At 60.5% G+C, this 20,059-nt stretch overlaps 1 protein-coding gene across 10 annotated transcripts; it reads left to right on the forward strand.

The window, feature by feature from the left end:
• Positions 1-964: 964 nt before the first annotated feature.
• CAPN15 (calpain 15) lies at positions 965-19,596 on the forward strand. Of its 10 annotated transcripts, none has more exons than XM_064295278.1 (13): positions 965-1,152; positions 3,918-9,088; positions 14,224-15,661; positions 16,354-16,565; positions 16,671-16,854; positions 16,928-17,151; positions 17,257-17,382; positions 17,451-17,603; positions 17,963-18,124; positions 18,219-18,439; positions 18,533-18,699; positions 18,786-18,967; positions 19,272-19,596. In XM_064295278.1, the coding sequence occupies exons 2-13, from the start codon at positions 8,907-8,909 to the stop codon at positions 19,447-19,449; spliced, it is 3,429 nt and encodes a 1,142-aa protein (XP_064151348.1). In that variant the 5' UTR covers positions 965-1,152; positions 3,918-8,906; the 3' UTR covers positions 19,450-19,596. The 10 variants fall into 10 exon arrangements, with proteins under 10 accessions (XP_064151348.1, XP_064151350.1, XP_064151355.1 ...); XM_064295280.1 differs by having other exon boundaries at positions 8,827-9,088; XM_064295279.1 differs by lacking the exon at positions 965-1,152 and having other exon boundaries at positions 1,249-4,068; positions 8,827-9,088.
• Positions 19,597-20,059: the final 463 nt, after the last annotated feature.

Consider the following 20,059-nt stretch of genomic DNA (forward strand, 5'->3'; position numbering starts at 1 on the left):
TCCCCTCCAGCTCCGACCTATAAAACTAGTTGATCCCGCTGCGGGTCGACCTTGCGTTCGAGTCCTCCCTCTGCCCTCGGCGCCCGTGCCCTGCTCTGCAGCCTTGCTGTGCCTCCGCCGAAAGACACAGGGCAGAGGACCTGGAGAGGATTCCTTCTGCAGCGGCTTGGTGGGAGTGACCTCGGGGTAACCACAAAGTACAGCCGAGGAACAGGCTGCGCCGCGGGGGATCCTTCGTGAAAGGCGGTTGTGTGCGGAGGCCCTAAGGGAAGGTGATGGGATGGACAGGTTCCTGCATTTAGGGCTCACTCTGTGCCAGGTCCTCTCAGCCAAACTTCTCAAATCCCGTTTAGACCGTCGCTTCCCTCGTCACCGAGGAGGGAGCCGTGGTTATGGGAAGTAACATCCCTTGTCACACTGAGTGACAAAGCTGCGTCGCAGACAGGTTGGTGCCACTAAAACAGGTACTTTTGACCAGTAAGCTCTTGAAGGGGAAACTGAGGAAGAAGAGTCGGGGGGGCACTGAGGGGGCTCTTCGAGGAGGTGGGGGCTCCGAGAGGGACTCATGGACATGCTGGGGCCAGGCCTGAGTCGTGGACCCTCCGTCAGGCACCCCCGCGGGGACAAGGGCCCACCGCTCGGCCCGCAAGGCGCAGAGGAAGGCCCGCCTCTTTTTCCCTCGCAGGGCCTTCTGGGAGCTGTAGTCCTGTCACACTCGGCCTTCGCACGTCACGCCGGGGCGTGGCGCCGCGCAGGCCCAAACGCGGTCATCTACAGCCGCATCGCCCCCGAGGACTACAACTCCCGGCGCACCACACGGGCCGCTCGGACTTCCGCTGAGCCCCGCGCGGCCTTGTGGGAGAGGTAGTCTGGCACGCCTCCTTGCGCCGCGTGCGCTCAGGGGTGCAGAGCCGCGGGGCCGGCAAGCTCTACGCTACGGAGGCGGTGCGGCCGGCGGCGCGCCAGGATCTGCCGGACGCGCGGGGCGGTGGACGCGCGGGCTGAGGCTATCGGTCCAGGCAGCCGTGGCGGTGCGAGAGGGCCGCGCCGCTCTCCGGGGTCCGAAGTCGTGGAGCGGCCGGGGGGAGTAAGCAGAGGCCGGAGTCGCACTGCCGGGCCGCGGGGCTAAGGAGGCGTCGCCGCGCCGCGGAGGTGAGTCCGAACGTCTGGGCCAACGGCGCGGGGCCCCCGGCGGGAGGTGGCCTGGCTCGGGCCTGCTTTTGCCCGGATCCTGGAGGGGTGGTGGACCCGGGGCCTCCGGAGGCTGAGGGAGGACGGCCCTCGAGCCGTGTCCGCCCTCTGCCAGCGGCCCCTCCTGAGCATCAGCAGGAGGCTCTGGGCTGGGCCGGGGCGCTCTTCGGGTAGGCCCAGATTAAGATGGGAAGCCGGCCGGGACCGTGTCATCGGGGTCACTTGGAGGCCAGTCCCGGGTGCTACTGGCCCGAGAGGTCGCCGCAGCCCCCGCCTGCCCTTGAGTGCCCTTATTCCTCCGGGCGGAGGTACTGGGTTCGGACTCTGCCCCGGGCACTGACACACCCGCCCCCCCCACCCCCCACCCCGGCTTCGTCTCGACACACTTCCTCTTCCCTACTCGGGCTCCGGGAAGTTAGGTGTGCCCTAGACAGCCTTCCTAGCAGCTGGGCGGACCCCGGCTCTCCCTTCTAGTCCTGAAGGGTATACCTCCATGTGTGGGAAGGGCCAGGCAGCCCTGATCAGAGCAGCTCTTGGGGTCCCTGAGTGCACTGGGTTTGTGACCAGATTGCAGGCACCAGGACACCAACAGCAGCTGTGACACCAGGCCTGGGTGCTTGAGACCCTGCGACTCAGCACCAGTGGTGTCATGTGGGGGAACCTGGGGCTCTTCTGGGCATAGAATCGGCACTTGTCAGCCTTCCCAAGGAACCCTCTTTTGGGGTCCCTGTGCCTCCCTTTGCCCAGATCTGGAGGGCTGGGGGAGGTGTAGGGAATGCCCCAGTACTCGCACCAGCAGTGTTGGGTTGGGGAGGAGAGGTGGAGGTAACTCTACCCTTCCAGGTCTGTGACTTTCACGGTGTGAGGAGGGCTGAGAGCAATAGTGTTTCCCTGGTCTGAAGAGAAAGTATGCAGAGAGAGATCCTGGGGGAGCTGGGGGCCTGTGGTGTGCACACTGGGGATCAACCTGCCTGTCTTACTCGTGGATCTTCCCTTCCTTCTCTGCATGTGAGACTCCAGCTGCTCTCTGCATCTGCGTGCAGTTTCGACCCTCTCACCCTGGGCCAATGGCCCATGGGAGCCAGGCTCAAAGTGCAACTGGCTGGACTCAGGGACTGCTTGATTTCAGTGGTGACAGTGCCTTGGGCCTCCCTGGCAGCAGGCTCTGGGAGTAGAAAGTGGCCAGAGACACGGGGTCCTCTCGTCCTGTACCCATTCAGGTGGTGCGGCCCCAATGTAGGGAAAGACCAGCATCTCTGCACCACTTCACCCCAGAGGCCAGCCTCAGTCTGGTTGGTTTTTGTGACAGTAATGTTTGTATATCAGGCCTGTGCCCTGGACCAGTGCCCTTACAGCCCGGTTTCACAGATGAAGAGACTGAGGCTGCCCAGGCTCTGTAGCATTCTGGTCCCTTGCTGACTGTTTATATACGTGGCAGTTGTAAAAAGGGATCCCGGTGTCCTAAAGATCCTTGAAAACCACGGATGTTGTTCATCAGCCCGAACTGGTCAGTGGAGAACCTGCAGGGGAAGTGGCCACCAGCTGGCCTGTGGCAGGACACCTGTGCTGCCACACTAGGTTCTTATTGATGTGTGTGGGACAGTGTCAGAGAGGCCATCAACGACATGATTAGCTGGGAACAATTTGGGCTCTCTGGGAAGCACAGCTACAGAAACCCAGGAAATTGAGTGACCTGTCTACACTCGTCCTGGCCCGTGAGGCCTGGGTGGGGCGTGGGCAGTGGGCAGAGGCAGGGAGGAAGGATATGCTCCTCCGGCCCTCGGGCTCCTAACCCGCGCCTCCCAATATGTCCCTTGGTCCTGGCTGGCACCCACAGGAGCATCTGGACACCCAAGGTGCGGTCATGTTACTCTGATTTAACATGCTCAATGCCTTCCTGCTGCCCCTGGCTCAGTCTAAACCCCCACTGGACACAGCTACCTGCAGTTCAGCTGCCCTTCCTGCGGTGCCTCAGTTCACTGGGACCCGTGTGACCTTCTGCCCTGCCCAGGATCCTGGCTCTGAGGTGTCCCCACAGGACTCCCCGGCTCCCCCTGCAGACTCTGTCCCTCTGTGGGATTGCTGCAGCCCTCACACATGATGCATCCTATGTGACGGGGCCTCTTGTTGCCCCACTAGGCGTGAGCAGTGGGGGCAGACCTCGTGTCCAGCACCACCTGGCCGAGTAGGTAGGCAGTGAGTGACTGTGCTTCTGCATCGGGCAGCTCTGAGCTGCGCCGTCCTGAAGCCCTGGGCTCTTTAGTGCTAACTGAGGCTTGCTTTTGAGTTTGGGTAGAGGCAGTCGGGCAGCCCTTCTGAATCATCACCACTCTAGAAGGGGCTGGATGGAGGCCCTGTGGAGAGCAGTGGATCTGAGGCATCTACGCCAGGGCTCTGGATGGCTGCACGGGCCACAAGGTCTGGGCCTGCTACTGGGCCAGCAGTGTGGCACTTTGGGAGCAAGGACCTCCTCTGTGTAGCAGTGTCCCCCACACTGGGTCTGCAGCACAATGGATTGCTTTTATATGGCTTTTCTCACTTTGGTCTTGTAACTCCCACTCAAGTGATTGGGTGGGACTATGCAAATAAGGTAATTGTGGCCCACCAAGGGAATTAGATAGCTTGCTAATAGTGCAAATAAAGCTCATAGCACCCATGTAGGGATGGGGCTATGCAAATAAGGTCTGTGGAAACAAAAGGATTAGTCAGTTTTGCCATCCCACTAGGCTTAAAATGACTCCTCCCAGAAGCAGAAAGAGAGGCTTTCACCACCAAAGAAAGAAGAGCCAGGAGTGGAGTTCCTCTTTTGGACCTGGGATCCTTGCACTGAGAAGCTCCTGGAACCAGGAGAGAGAGAGAGTTGTAACACTGAAGACGGTGAGAAGCAGTGGCTTTGCATTGCGTGCTGAAGGACTCGTGGGGGCCAGTGGTGTGACTGTCCCTCCTGTGAGCACTTGTCCAGGGCGTCAGTGCACCCACTGACGTGCTGCTTCCTAGGGCCACATGAGTCTGCATCTCCCTCTGCTTCCTGTCCACAAGCATAGCCCCGCACCTTCCTCCATGGTCCCACTACTCTCTTGTGGCCTGGACGGGTTGGGAGTATCAGAGGGAAACAAGTCACAGGCATCTGTCTGTGATGGCAGACAGTCACTGCAGCGTCTGCGCACCTGGTCTTGGCTGCTACAGAGGGGCTCCCCTTGCTGCTGTTTTGGTCTTGGTCCTTTAGTTCCTTTGGAATTAAACTCGACCAGGGTGAGCTGTTGAGCTTCTGCACCTTGGCTGACACCATCATTGAAGAGGCAGCCGTAGGGGGGCACCAGGCTCATGGGGGTGCCCAGAGGCCTTGGAGGCCAGAGCCATACAGGCTCCAGACTGCCCTCTGACCCTCTTTGGGGTGAGCTGGAGGCATGAGATGCTCCTGGTGCCCCATGACACCTGGTCTGCTCCCAGCAAGCCCTGGGAATCACATGTGAACTAGGTAGACCAGATACACAGAATCGCCAGAAACGAGGGCTGGGTGCCTTGCCTCCTTCCCTGTAAAGACAGCAGACAGCACTGGGTAAGATGCTGAACCCTGAGCTGAATAGAGACTCAAATCAAGGGTCGTCCCTTTGTTCCTCCCTGATGATGCGGGTATGTGGTCCTCCGAGGTGCACTCACACGTGGACAGCATATACAAGGAATGCACAGGCACTGACCTCAGAGATAGCAGCCCCTCCCTTCCTCATTCCACCTCGTCTCCCCCCTCTTTTTCTCCTCTCTCCCCTCCCCCTGGCCCTTTGGAACTAAACTGGTACAGGCAGGAGTTTGATTTCCTCCAGGTGGTTTCTTCTGGAGGTAGCCAGGGTTCCAGGTGGAGCTGTGGCAACACAGGGCTGTCTATCTGCATGGACCCTTAGCTCTGCAACAGGACCTGGCAACCACCCAGTCAGTGGGTGTAGTTGTGGGCACAGTGGGTAGCCAGCTTAGTGTTCCTGAACTGTGTTCCAGCCTCAGTGCAGGGAGGTTGGGCTAGCAGTTGGTATCACTGTACTGGGAAACGTGTCATCACAGCCCATGGGAGCCACTGCCCTGGGGCCCTGCCACACTGAGACTTGCCCCCCACCCCTCCCGCCCCATTTTCTGAGGGTAACATCACACGGCCCTGGCTTGGGGCCTGCCTCTGGGCTGCCATTGCTCCTGTCCCTTCTTGCAGTGACATGTGGTTGTGCCTTGAGGGCGTTGGGGGTTACAGTGCCAGGGAAGCCCTGATGATGACTCTCAGCCCTTCTGTGGCTTCTTCACCCTGTACAGAGGTGGCCCGGCAGCCCCACTGGCCTCATGGGCTCCTGGTGCCCTGGCAGGGCCTGATGGCCACGAGGCCCTCTGGGAGCTTGGAGGGCAAGGCTGGAAAGCGGAGGGGATTTGCTCACAGCCCACCTACCCCAAGTGCTTGGCCAACCACATGGAGTCTGCCCTCAGTGGCCTACACAGGCACCCACCAAAGCCCAGTGGGGTCCTCAGAGCAGTGGGGTTGTCAAGGTTGGGGAAGGGCTGGGGGCTGGGCGCCTGGGCCCTATGAGTCAGTATTGTTACTGGGGCCCCAGTGTGGTTCTGAGGAGGGTTTGCCCCACCCAGGCTGCGTTTCCTCATCTGGCTGTCAGTCCTGCTGGCCTCTGAGCACAAGCCTCACTAATTAGCACCTTCTTGGCCTAATTAGTGCACCTGGGCAGCCCCCCTCGTTCTCACCTGCCTAGATCCAGGCCACCAGCCATATAAGAACGAGGGCAGTGGTTCCAGAATGAGGGCAGGGAGGAACCTGGTCAGAGGAGCTGCCTGAGGCACAGCCTTGGAGGTCCACTGTGGGGCCGTCCCTTCCCCTGGACAGAGGACCTAGGGCTGAGTCAGCAGGACAGGTCCCACGGGCAGGGGTCTCTGCCGCCCCCCCCCACCCCATTGAGTTCTGGCTGAGGGCCAGCTTCTGCCAGAGGTGGGTCCAGGCTGCTCTCGCTTCCCTGCCGCTGAGTGTTGTTCCTAAGAAGCAGCAGCCAGAGCATGAGCTCTTTCTTGCCAGCAGGGCTTTGACGGCTTCTCCAAGTGCCTGGAATGAGCCAGTGGGTAGTGGAGTCTGAGGGCTACTCAGCAAATGAACAGATGAATGAACAAGTGGACAAATGAATGAATGAGTGAATGAATGAACAGTAGAGTGGTTGAATGAACAAATGAGTGGGTGAACCAATGAGTAAATAAACGAGAGGCTAAAGGAACATGTGAATGAATGATTGACAGTTGAATGAATGAGTGTGTGAACTGGTGTGGGTAGGAGGGACTAGCCATCTCCCTGGCACCCCACCTGCCGTTTGAGAGCTGAAGGAGCAGCAGAGGTGGGCGTGTGGATGGTCAGGAGGGAGCGTGCTGTGTGTGCTGGCTGGCCAGCTGCGATTAGTCGATTAGTCCGCACTGTGCATGGCCCTGCACTGCTCAGCGCACACGCCCCAGCCTCATGGCTGGTCCAGATAGAGCTAATCCATGAGGCCCAAGCACCAAGACCAGAGTGAACGCTGAGCATCTCCTCAATGCTTCTGTATCGATTATTTGGTGACAAGGTGATGATTTGGGTGTGTCAGTTTACATAAAACGCATTACCAAAATTCTGTGTTTATCACGTGGCTGCTAGAAAGTTAAGATGGTATCTGTGGTACGCATTATGTTTTTATCGGGCAGCCTTGGTCTGGAGCTGGAGTCAGCAAGCTCCCCGTAAAGGATTGGGGTCAGTATGTCCGGCTTTGTGGGTCCAGCATCAGTGCCATTGTGTTACTCATCTAGTGCTGCCCTAACAGAAATACCACAAGTGGATGGCTTTACCAAAGAAAAATTTATTTTCTTACAGCCTAGTAGGTTACAAGTCCAAATTCAGGGTGTCAGCTCCAGGGGAAGGCTTTCTGTCTCTGTCAGCTCTGGAGGAAGATTCCTTGTCTTCAATCTTCCCCTAGTCGAGGAGCTCCTTAGGTGCAGGGACCCTGGGTCCAAAGGATGTGCTTTGCTCCTGATGATGCTTTCTTGGTGTTATGAGGTCCCCAACTCTCTGCTTGATTACCTCTCCTTTTATCTCTTGAGAGATAAAAAGTGGTGCAGGCCACAGCCCGGGGAAACTTCCTTTACCTTGGATCAGGGAGGGGACCTGAGTAAGGGTGGGGTTACAATTCCACTCTGATTCTTTTAATATAAAATTACAGTTGGAAAATGGAGGACAACCACACATGGCTTGACCAAGTTGATACACAGATTTTGGGGAGGACATAATTCATGACAGCCGTTGTAACATGGCTTGCAGCTTCTGTGGGAAGACCCCTCAGCCAGCGCAGAAACAAGGGGTGGGCCTGGGCTATGTGGCCAAGAGCTGAACTTCTCGTGGGCTCACCTGCCACAAATGTCGTTCTTCTGATCCTTGACCATTTAAAGATATGACCTCTGCTCAACACAGCCAGAAATGGCCATGGGCTGCAGTTTGCAACCCTGGCTCTGGACACAGCCCTGTCCTATATAGTCTGTGTCCCCGTTCTGTGGATGCAGACAAGATATGGGTGGCCGCAGTCTTTCTGGGCCCACAGGGCCAGTCAGGGCAAGGTCTTGGTTGTCTGACCCCACAAATTGCATGCGTGGCAAGTGACAGGTATCTTGAGCAAATGAGGGCCTGGCCACTCTGGATTGAAGCTGTAATGGGGGCCCTGGACCCCTGGCTCTCATGCCATAGCAGGCGGGGCAGAGGAGGGCTGAGAGAAGCTGTCCCACCCAGACAGGCCTTGGCTGCCAACCAGGGTGTGACGCTGCACCTGGCCCCAGCTCTTGGCAGCCGTGGGAGCCCCACATACAGCCCCGGGCCCAGCAGGTACCCTCAAGCCAGCTACCTCCAGAGCATGAGGTCTGTGTACCACCGTCCTGCGTTAAAGGCAGTGACGTGGGAGAGACCTGTCCTCAGGCCACCGCACCACTGTGTGCAGGCACCCCTGCTGGCGGTGTCAACCACTGCATCTGGGAAGCCCCCCACCTGGGCCATGCGCCAGGTGTCTGTTCACCATCTCCCCATCTCCTCCTGGACTCCACTCCTCTGTCCCCTCACTGGGAGCTGAAGAAGGACACCACCAGGAGTGTCAACAGATGGGGTGGGCCAGACAGCCCCTCACCCCAGACCATGTTTGAGTCCTGGGAAAGGGGAGTTAGTACAGGTTCCAGGGCTGTGTCCTGACACGTCCTCACTGATACTCTGGGGGCATGTGGTTTCTGTCCCCACATTGGCTCAGTGAAGGTTCCATTTCTCTTTAGTTAAATGTTCCCTGCTTCCACTCTCCTGTGACAGAGGCTCATAGCACGGCCTCTTCCAGCTAAGGGATCCTCTGAAGAGCAGACATTCGGCCCCACCTCCCCTCAAGGGCCAGGTGGTTGATGTGTGGGTGGAAGGGGGCCCTGGGAGGAGGAGCAGCCGCTGGGCTGTGGCTGTCCCCCCACCTCGTCATCCCACTAGGTGCACTTGCCATGCTGGGACACCCCTCAGGCACCGCAGCCTCCTTCACGTGAATCATGTGTGTCTCTCTCTTCTTTCCATTCTCTTTCTCTCTCTCTGTTTATTTCTGTCGCTGTCATCTTCACTTTGACCAGACCGGCCCCCCCGTCTCCAACGCAGCCTCTGCCCTCCGCACACCCTGCACACCGGCCAGATGTGACAGGTGGGCGGGGCCATGGGGAGCTCCGCCTCCTCACTGGCCACCGAAACTGAGTCAGACCATGGCTTCCCCGTGGGGGTGCCCTACCCGGGACCCCCAGCAGCAGCCAGCTGGTGCAGGAGTGCCCCTGGGGGGCCTGTCTGGGAACGTGCCTTGGTCACCCAGCAGCACGTGCCTCTGCAGCCCCGGGCCCAAAGGTAAGAACACAAGGGGTGGGGCACCTCTCCCTGGCAGAAGGGCTGACGGATACCAGGCCTCTGTTTCTTGGGGCTGTCCAGTGACCTTGTGCCCATGGATGTGAGGGGCTAGGGGTTCAGTTGTCCCTAGTCTCAGGAGGGGCTGTGACCCTTCAGGCTTGATGGGCCAGGCCTGGGGGACATGGTATGCCAGTGTAGCTGGTGAGCCTGGTTTGTGGATGGTCTGGGTACATAACTGCTTTGGGAGCTTCTTGGGGGGGAAGTGCTGCCTTGACCTGGGAGAGCCACCCACATTGAGAGTTCTGACTGTCTTCCTGCAGGATTTCGGGGTTGGGGGGCACCTGCTGAACACTGCCCACTGCACATTCCTGTTTGTGTGCCGCCCTGCCCCCAGCACGGGACTGCCTGCAGAGGGGCTTCAGAGGGCCATGGGGTGCTGTGGGGGGATGGCACGGTGGGCTGCAGGAGCTGCGGGGACTACATCTATCAGACTCTTGCACGTCGGGCTTCCTCTAGGTTTGTGGCCAGGTCCCCGCCCCCGCCCCATCCTGGTAGGAAGGCTCCTTGATAGACTGGGGGATGACTTTAGCGTAACTCCTGGCCACCACGTCATCTCTGTCAGGGCCCCGAGGTTCCGAATGACTGCTTTGTATGTGCCTTTTAACTGGCTTGTGGAGACATCACGTGCGTGTGTAAAGTTCACCCCTGTCAGTGAGCAGTGTTGTAGTTGGGCTGGTCTGTGGGGTGTGCAGCCAACACCACAGCCCAAAAGGCCTCCTGCCTGTTCCAGGCCTCCCCATCACTGCAGGCCCCCAAAAACCAGTGACCTGCCTCTGTCCCTGTGGGTTTACCTTTTCTAGAAAATCCACACAACTGGAATCGTACGCCAGGTGATCTTTTGTGATGGGCCTCTTTCACTTCTGAGATTCGTCCATGTGATGGCGTGAATCAGGACTTCATCTCTCTTTATGTCTAAGTAACGCTCCGTCACGCTGGGTGAACCACATTCGGTTTACCCGCCATCCGTTGTTGGACAGTTGGGCTGTTTCACTTGCTGTTTACTGTGACAATGCTTCAGTGAACATTTGCATCCGTAGGTCGATCCCTAGGCGCGGAATTGCTGAGTCTGGTATCCTGAGTCTATGTTTAGTTGTGAAAAAACCGACAGCCTGTTTTCCATGGCACTGAGCTGAGCTCCCACCACAGTGGACAAGGCTCTGTCTTCTCCTCCTCGTCAGCACTTATGATTATCTGTTTGATGGTCGCCATACTCATGGTCATGAGGCGACACCTCGCTGTGGTCCTGTTTGTGTCTCCCTGATGGTGCACGGTCTTCTCTGTGTCTGTCCATGCACATCTCTGTTTTCATGTGTTTACTTCTTTAAAGAGATCCCTTGGGTCAGAGTGGCTGGCTCTGAGGCCGGGGCTCTGCCCCTGCAGCTGGCATCTACACAGACCTGCCAGCACCTGGTGGTGGCACAGGTGGGGCTTTGCTAGCTTGTGGTCGCAAAATGAAACCTCAGGTTGTTTAGTTCAGAGCTCACCTTATAAAAAAACTACCTTAGTGTAACTTTTTTTCATTGTAGGGTACCACGTGTAATAAAAACTTAAGCAGCAGAAAGTAAAGGTGTTTCTCTGTTGGGGTCGCCTCTCACCCCTGGCCCCATGAGTTTGTGGACCTCAGGAGAGCCTGTCGAGTCTGTGGGTTCCGTGGTCGCCCATGCTGCATGTGCATCCCAGACCCGCACTCACACCCCATGGGGACTCACGCTGTAGCTGTTGTTCCACCCTGGAGTCTTCTCCAGCCCAATGGGAGGCAGGATGGTGGTGGTTGGAGTTCTACAGGGCTTGCCAGGGAGGCCTACTGAGAGGCCAAGTGTGCCAAGGAGAGCATGGATGTGCATGTGAGTGTGGGTGGTGTGGGGGCGTTGTGGGGTGGTATGAGTGTGTGCATGTGGTATCTGAGTGGTGGTGCTGTGTGTGTGTATGCATGGTAGGTGTTGTGTGTATGCATGGTGGGGGTGGTGTGTGTGCACGATGGGGATAGTGTGTGTGCTTATTGAGGATGATATGTGTTTATGCATGGTGGGGGTAGTGTGTGTTTGCATGGTGGGGGTGGTGTGTGTGTGCATGGTGGGGGTGGTGTGTGTGCATGGTGGTGTGAGTGTGCATAGTGGGGGTGGTGTGTGTGTGCGCAGTGGGGGTGATGTGCGTGGTAGGGGTGGTATGAGTGGGGGTGGTGTGAGTATGCGGGCATGTGATGTCTAAGTGGGGGTGAGAACCTGAGTGTGGGTCACACCTCATGGCAAGTTGCCTAATGGTGCTGGCCTTTCCCTTTCTCACTGGCTCCTTCCTCTCTTCCATCCCTCCTTCTGCTCTGGCCCCCTGCTGGTCCCCCCGCCCCCGGCCCCCATGCAGTGGGACCGGACCAGGCCCCTCAGCAGTCACTGTTGGCCTGTGTGTGTGAGCCCCTGGGAGTCATACAGCTGTGGGCCCAGAAGGGTAACTCGGGAGCATATGCGTTAAAGGAGGGAGTCTGATACTCAGATTATAAATGGGAAACTTGGTGTGGGGAAGTGGGCTGCAGGCAGCAGTAGGGAGAGGGGTGGAGAGCAGGCGCAGGGGATGCTACCCTACCTAGCACAGGGCTTAGCCCCTTAGGGGGGACACAGTGGCGCCCTAACATCACCCTGACTGGCTGTCAGCTGATGCACACATTCATATGCACATGCATGTGCGTACATGTGTACATGCACCACTACAAGCAGACAGGTACACATGTACACTCCCCGTGTCCACTGCAGCCAGCAGGGGGCACAAGGCACGTGGCAGGTCACAGCCTAGCAGATCTTTCTGTCCTAGTGGACCCTGCTGGGTCGCCCTGGGCACGACTGGGTCAGCAAACACCCTGCGTCCCCACCGACCATCCAGCTGCCGCTTCTCCAACCATGCCCTCCAGTGAAAATGAGCCCCATAGGCAGATATGAATGTGGGCTGTGGGAGAGAGGCCCTGGGGGAGGAGGCCCTGGGGAACACTGCTCCAGTAGGGCTAGGCAGCCCCATATCCTGAGAGTCTGCCACCGCCTGTCATCATTTTGCGGGCCCAGGCAGCTGCTGTGCTCCCCAGCCTCTGGCTTCCAGGGCCCTCGGGAGGCCATCCTGCCTGGTCTGGTGTATACACAGCTGTCTGCTTAATCCGCATGTGTACCTATTGGCTGTTCTCAGGGAATACGATATGGGTAGGGGGCCTTCCATGCTGCTTAGCCATTGGGCCATCCAGAGCTCAGCCGTACAGTCACACCCAGAGCATGGGGAGTGCAGGGCGGGCAGCCAAGCCTGAGCCCGCCACTGGAATGGTGTTCCCCAGGACCATCAGCATGTGCCTATATGCCCATGTATGTATGGGTGTTCTGTGTGTATATTCATGTTCCTTGTGTGTGTGTATACATGTGCATGAGCACGTGTGTATTGTGTGACGTGTGTACATGTATGTTGTAGGTGTATTGTGTGTGTAAGCATGTACTTTGTACTGTACACATGTACTCTTCCAGTACATGCATGCTCTGCTCCTTGACCAGGCTGTGGGCCTTTTTCCCGAGGGAGGACAGGGAGACACGGGCAGTTTTCTGAGTTTCCCAGTACAGGAGCAGGGATCATCCCTGGCCTGATGCCACCTACCCTGTGTGTTGGCCACCCTGGGGAGAATGCCCCATGACAAGCCCAGCTTCTCCCTCCCATCCACACACCCGAGGGCTCTGGGAGATGCTACTGCCTGCTTGGGTGCTGGCCATTCCCCTGCCTGCTCCTGCTCCCTCATCCTGCCCCCTCCCTGCTCTGGACCCAGAGGCTGCCCCACAGGGTGCTGTGAATCCAGGAAACACTAATGGTGCTTGGGGGCATCTTTTTGTTTGTGTTTTTGAAGAGACAAGTTTTCTTCCTGAACTAAAAGGGTTTGGCTGGAACGTATTGTAAGGAGCACAAGTTTCATGCTTGTTGTGAAAAAACAGTTGGTTTTTTCACCAGCAGGGCAGCTGTGGTCGGTTTAGAGGCTCTGTGTTCTGGAGCATGGGCCCCTCACATGGTCAGGCCAGCCCAGCCCTGACCCCGAAGCTGGGGAGAATGCATGGCACGGCATCTGCTGCCCTCTGGGGGCCCCAGGAGAGGTGAGGCCCCCCTGGGGTCACGGGCAGGCTGTGCAAGGGAGACTGCTGTGTGCCCTGTCCCAGGGCCCTGGGGGAATTGGGAGTGTTGCCCTAGGCAGGACGGACTGTGGCCAGCGGTCCCGTTGGAAGTGCTAGGAGCTGGGCCTGCCCACCCCTGCTGTTACCACAGCTCTGGTCCGACTGGCAGTGCTGGACCAGCTGTGGGCCTCGGGCGCAGGTACTCCCAGGCCAACTCTCTGATCCTCCCTGTGCCTGCTTGCCTCGCGCCTCAGGCCCAATGACTAGATAGAGGGCGCCTCAAGGGCCATGCAAGGGTACAGCTCCTTCACTCCCAGGCTCGGGCTGAGCTGGTCATATCTGTGACGCTGTGGTCCACACTCTTTGCTCCAGCAAGACGCTGTCAGCCCAGCAATGGCTGCAAGAGGAAGGGTGGTTGGGTATGGTCCCAGGTCGCCTTTGCTGGCCATGCTTTCAGTCCGCGTGGAATGTGGGTGTTCTGAGCCCCGCACAGCACCTGGGTGGGTCGTCTGGCTCCCAGGTGAGGCGTTAAGTGTGCGGTTTCAGTGTGGCCTCGCCAGGCTGGTCTGATTAGGTCTTTGCCCACAGCCCGCTGGGCAGCTGCAGTCCCAGCTGGAATTGACCAATCCTAGGCATGGATCTAGGGACAGAGGGCTGCAGGGCCTGTCCTTAGTTGGGCAGGAGGGTCAGCCCTGCCCCGTGCCCTGAAGAAGCTCCAGACCAGGCAGCAGCCCCAGCTGGTCCTCATGGTGGGCTCTTGCCCAGCCTGCACGTGCAGGCTGGGCTGGGAGTGAGGCGGAACCCTGCCACGTGGCCCTGGACCCCTTGTGGGCTCACATTCCCCTGGGGCTGATTGGAGGCTCAGCCCCACAGCCCAACCCCTCCAGAAGGCGGTCTCAGGGCAGAGCTGTGGGATTCCAGAGCCCTGACTTGGCCCCTCGGTCCTTCCTGCAGCCACACGCATTCGCCCGGGTCTATGGCCGCAGTCCGGGAGTGGTCTTGCACCCGCTGCACCTTTCTGAACCCAGCTGGTCAGCGCCAGTGTGCCATCTGCGAGGCCCCCCGGCAAAAGCCCGACCTCGACCAGATACTGAGGCTCAGCGTGGAGGAGCAGAAATGGCCCTGCCCCCGCTGCACCTTCCGGAACTTCCTGGGCAAGGAGGCCTGTGAGGTGTGCGGCTTTGCCCCTGACCCCGCACCCGGGGCCCCTCTGGCCCCAATTATCAATGGGGCCCTGCCCACAACTCCTGCCGTACTGGCAGAGCCCAGGGGCAGTTGCCAGAAGGAAACAGGGCCTGTGCAGACAGCAGGGCGGGCAGCTGTGGAACCAGCTGGGTGGTGCCCTAAGGAGGTGGTTACAGAGCCGGGGGCCTGGGCCTGCCCACGTTGCACACTGCACAACACACCTGTGGCCAGCTCTTGCTCCGCCTGTGGGGGCCCCCGCAGACTTTCGCTGCCCAGGATCCCACCTGAAGCCCTAGTGGTGCCTGAGGTCGTGGCCCCTGCCAGGTTCCATGCCGGGCTTACCCCGCCCCCACCAGGTCTGCCTGGGGACAGCACCGAGGCTACCCCTGTCTCTGCCAGCCAGGGTGTGCCCACAGCCAACCAGGAGCCCCAACGCATGGCACCCTTTAGCCCCTTCTCGCCACCCCTGCAGAACAACCCTGTACCCCGAAGCCGCCGGGAGGTGCCCCCCCAGCTGCAGCCACCAGTGCCTGAGGCTGCTCAGCCCTCACCTAGTCCCAAGGTCCCCCAGGGCCTGGGGTGGGCAGCAGCTGGGGCCCCCCGCCAGGCTGAGCTGCTATCTGACCAGCGACTGAGTGTGCTGGAGGCGATGGAGAGTGGCCCAGCCCGTGGTGAGGACTGTGGCCCTGTGCTGGGCAACGACATCATCAACCTGGCCAGCGACTCTGTGCGCTTCACGCCTGCCAGCCCCTCCAGCCCCGACTTCACCACCTGGTCGTGTGCCCAGTGTACGCTCCACAACCCCACAGCGGCTGCCCGTTGCTCGGCCTGTGGCTGCTCCAAGCTACACGGCTTCCAGGAGCACGGTGAGGCCCCTGCCCGCTGCCCTGACTGCAGCACTGACAGGCTCGGGCCCTGCAGCAGTGGCAGCTGCAGCCAGGCCCCCTCAGCCCACAAGGCCACCTGTCTCCTGCCTGCTGCACCTCCCGAGCACCGGGCCCAGTGGGCCTGCCCTGCCTGCACCCTGCTCAATGCTGCACGTGCCCGGCACTGTGCCGCCTGCCACACACCACAGCTGTTAGAGGCCCAGCGCCAGGGGGCCACGCCCCTGAGACGCCGAGAGAGCGTGCTGGTGGAGAAGCGGCGGCTGACGGATGAGGGCGAGGCCAAGGCGCTATGGGAACACATCGTGGCCTTCTGCCGGGAGGTGAGCAGTTGGGGGCAGAAAGGGGTGGACGGGGTGTAATGGGAGCGGAGGGCGGGACAGGAAGGCACAGGGTGGTGGGTGGGGGTTCTGGGTGGTGGGCATGGGGTAGGGCAGAGGGTGTGGGACTGCGGTCTGCACTCTAGCCTGGCCTGCTTCTCACCCTCCTGTCACCACATCAGGGCACAGATGCTGGAGGGTGGGGGTGGGGGCAGGGGACATGGAGGCCCTGGGGAGAGCTAGGGTCAGGGCCTCCAACTTTACACTGTCAGCTGTGGGAGGCACTGGCCATGCTCTTCTCCCTCCACCCTCCGCAGCCAGGGCAGACCTGCCGCCCCTACCCACCACATCCCCTTACTCGCCCGTGTGCCTGACCTCGGCCCCACCAGCTGGGAAAGAACATGGGTGGCATGTCTGGGTTACCTCCCAGACAGTAGTGGGATGGGGGCTGTGCTGTCTCCTGGGCCCACTCCCAGTCACACGACCAAGCAAGCCTGCCTTGGTCCTGCACTGGATGGGGGGTGTGGCATCCAGCCTCCCCTTGCTGACACATCAGCCAGTGGGGTCCCTGTGCTGCATCGGGTGAGCTGGAGACCTGTGGGACTCTGCAGCGTCTTCTGAGGACTCCTTGGCAGTGGGTCAGGTGGGTCTGCTGAGCAAGCCCATTGAGGCCCTGACCCCCACGGTCCCTGCAGAATGGCGTGAACTTCGTGGACGACAGCTTCCCACCCGGGCCCGCATCTGTGGGCTTCCCTGAGGGGGATGGCGTCCAGCAGCGTGTGCGGCAATGGCTGCGGCCCCACGAGATTAACTGCTCCGTCTTCAAGGACCCCTCCCCTGTGCAGTGGTCCGTGTTCTGCAGGCTCCGGCCCTCGGACATCCTGCAGGGGCTCCTGGGGAACTGCTGGTGAGAGGGTGGGGGAGGGGAGAGGGCGGGGGCAGGTATGGGGGGGAGAGGGCGGGGGCAGGTGGGGGGCAAGCCATATGCCCCCCTGAGCCACCACCCCCCCAGGTTCCTGAGCGCCCTGGCGGTGTTGGCGGAGCGGCCCGACCTCGTGGAGCGGGTCATGGTCACACGAGATCTGTGCCCCGAGGGTGCCTACCAGGTGCGGCTGTGCAAAGATGGCACGTGGACCACGGTGCTGGTGGACGACATGCTGCCCTGTGATGAGGGTGGCTACCTGCTCTTCTCACAGGTGGGTGGGGGGTGCAGAGGGCAGCAGGCAGGGCAGCAGGTAGCATTGGCCTCCAACCCCGCCCTCCCTGCAGGCCCAGCGGAAGCAGCTGTGGGTAGCACTCATCGAGAAGGCACTGGCCAAGCTGCACGGCTCCTACTTTGCACTGCAGGCCGGCCGTGCCATCGAGGGCCTGGCCACGCTCACTGGGGCCCCCTGTGAGAGCCTCCTGCTGCAGGTCAGCTCCACCAACCCCCGCGAGGAACCCGTGGACACCGACCTCATCTGGGCCAAGATGCTGAGCTCCAAGGAGGCGGGGTGAGGGCTGGGGGGAGTGTGGGGTGAGAGGGGCCGTCCACCTGCCCAGGAGGCTAGGGTTTTGCAGGGAGGACCACTGGGTCAACAAGGCTGCTCTGCCCACAGGTTTCTCATGGGCGCCTCCTGTGGTGGAGGCAACATGAAGGTGGATGATGCAGCCTATGAGAGCCTGGGCCTGCGCCCACGCCACGCCTACTCCATCCTGGATGTCCGTGAGGTGCAGGGCTCCAGGTAGGGCCAGGTGGCCAGCCGAGTGGGGGAGGGTGTGGTCGGCCACAGCCTCAGCCTTGTGTCCGTAGGCTCCTGCGGCTCCGGAACCCGTGGGGCCGCTTTTCCTGGAATGGCAGCTGGTCTGATGAGTGGCCACACTGGCCAGGGCACCTGCGTGGTGAGCTCGTGCCCCTCAGCAGTGGCGAGGGTGTCTTCTGGATGGAGTATAGTGACTTCATCAGGTGTGTGGTGGGCTACATCCTTGCAGGGGGCAGTGTGCCAGGGCATGGGTTGCTCTATGGGAGCTGTTGCACCCGGAAGGGCCCAGAGCAGCAGGGGAAGGGTGTGTCCAACAGGCTGCAGCTGCTGCTTCTGCCCAACCTCGGCACCTGGGGCCCCACAGGTCAGCTGGCCATCGTGGAATTGCTATGCAGCCCGGCAACCTTTTGTCCAGTGGCAAACTAAGGCTGAACCACTTCCTGGTTGGGCACCTTTCCCAACAGACTCCTAGGGCTGGGGGCAAAGGGGCAAGAGAGGGGGTGCCACACAGGCACTAGAGGCCTGGGCAGCTGTGGGAGCATGTCCATCCTCACTGCCCTAGATACTTTGACTCAGTGGACATCTGCAAGGCACGCTCAGACTGGCAGGAGGTGCGGGTGCAGGGCTGCTTCCCCCGCTCAGCCAGCAGGCCTGTGGGCGTCACCACACTGACTGTGCTTGAGAGGACCTCGCTGGACTTCGCCCTCTTCCAGGAGGGCAGCAGGTGGGTGTGGGCGGGAAGGACGGTGGGACACAGTGGTGGGCAGGCTACAGTGTGGCCATCATGGTCCACCATGACCCATGCACCCTGGCTGCAGGCGCTCAGACGCAGGGGACAGCCACCTGCTGGACCTGTGCATCCTGGTGTTCCGGGCCAACTTTGGCCGTGGTGGCCGCCTGTGCCTGGGCCGCCTCCTGGCCCACAGCAAGCGGGCGGTCAAGAAGTTCGTCAACTGTGATGTGATGCTAGAGCCGGGCGAGTACGCAGTCGTGTGCTGTGCCTTCAACCACTGGGGCACGAGCCCCACGGCCACACAGGGTAACTGGGCACCTGGGCAGGGTGGGTAGCCTTCCACGCAGGGTGCACACCGGGTACCCGTCCACCCTAATGCCCCCAACACCCACTCTGCAGCCCCTAGCTCCATGTCAGGGAGCCTGCGCTACACTCCAGAGCCACCCGGCCATGTGTTGGCCGTCTACAGCTCAAGGCTGGTGATGGTAGAGCCGGTAGAGGCCCAGCCGACCACGCTTGCTGACGCCATCATCCTGCTGACTGAGAGCCAGGGCGAGCGGCATGAGGTGGGGGTGCTGCCCCGTGGGGCACGGGGAGGACCTGTCAATGGGGTATGGCTCCCATGGCCCCCACCCACAACTGCCATCTGCAGCAGGGCCGCGAGGGCATGACCTGCTACTACCTGACACATGGCTGGGCGGGGCTCATCGTGGTGGTTGAGAACCGACACCCGAGGTCCTACCTGCACGTGCAGTGTGACTGCACCGACAGCTTCAACGTCGTGTCCACGCGTGGCAGCCTGCGCACCCATGACAGCGTGCCACCTCTGCACAGGTGGGCCCCCACAAGGCCCCTGAACAAGTGGGCCCTTAACATGCAGCCCCCAGACAGGTGGCCCCCCCACACACACACAAACAGCCCCCAAATGAGTAGGTCCTGAACATGCAGCCCCGAATAGGTGAACCCTAAACATACAGTCCCTGGACAGGTAGGCCCTGACACACACAGACACGCACACACCCCTGAACAGGTGAACCCTAAACATAAAGCCCCTGGACAGGTAGGCCTTGCCACACAAACATACACACACAGCCCCTGCATAGGTGGGCCTCTGGCCCTCACCAGCCCCCTTCCCCAGGCAGGTCTTGGTGATCCTGTCCCAACTGGAAGGCAATGCCGGCTTCTCCATCACACACCGCCTGGCACACCGCAAGGCAGCCCAGGCCTTCCTCAATGACTGGACAGCCACCAAGGGCACCCACAGCCCCCCACTCACACCCGAGGTCGCCGGCCTGCATGGGCCCAGGCCACTGTGACCCCCTCGGCCTGCCGCCAGACAGGGCTGTGCCTGCCTGCCCACCTGCACGCACTTTAGTAGAGAGACCCAGGCCGAGGACACTGGGATGAATCTCAGGACCTCTGGGGAGCTGGGAGCCCCTCCCCACCCCCCCACCCCCCCACCCACCCCCACCCCGCTTGCCTTCACCCTGGGGCCAGTCGGCCTGGCCAGGGCCTCTTGGCTACAAAGCAAATACCTCGACCCAGCCACCAGCCACGGACCACACATCCCCTTGGCCCATGGCCTTGAGAAGACAGGTTCAGAGGCCAGCTGCCCTCCCCCATGGGTTGGGATCTCGTCTGGGTGAGACAGCTGACAGCCCACAGGACTCCTCCAGGGATCAGAGGCCTGGGGCCCAGACCCCAGGTGGCAGCAGGGGTCAGCCTCTCCCTGCTCCCATGGGGAGCAAGGCCCCATCCTGAACACGCCCTGGTGTCAAACAGTGGGGCAAGTGTGATCCACTACAGGATGCTGGTGCCAGGTGACCATGGAGAGGCCCTCCAGTGACACTATGCAATTCCTGGGCCTCCAGGACTGAAGCCATGATGGAGCAGCAGCACTGGGGTGTGGCCTATGTGTGGTCAGGC

This window comes from Loxodonta africana, chromosome 12, assembly GCF_030014295.1.
Source record: "Loxodonta africana isolate mLoxAfr1 chromosome 12, mLoxAfr1.hap2, whole genome shotgun sequence".
Taxonomy (NCBI): Eukaryota; Metazoa; Chordata; class Mammalia; order Proboscidea; family Elephantidae; genus Loxodonta; species Loxodonta africana.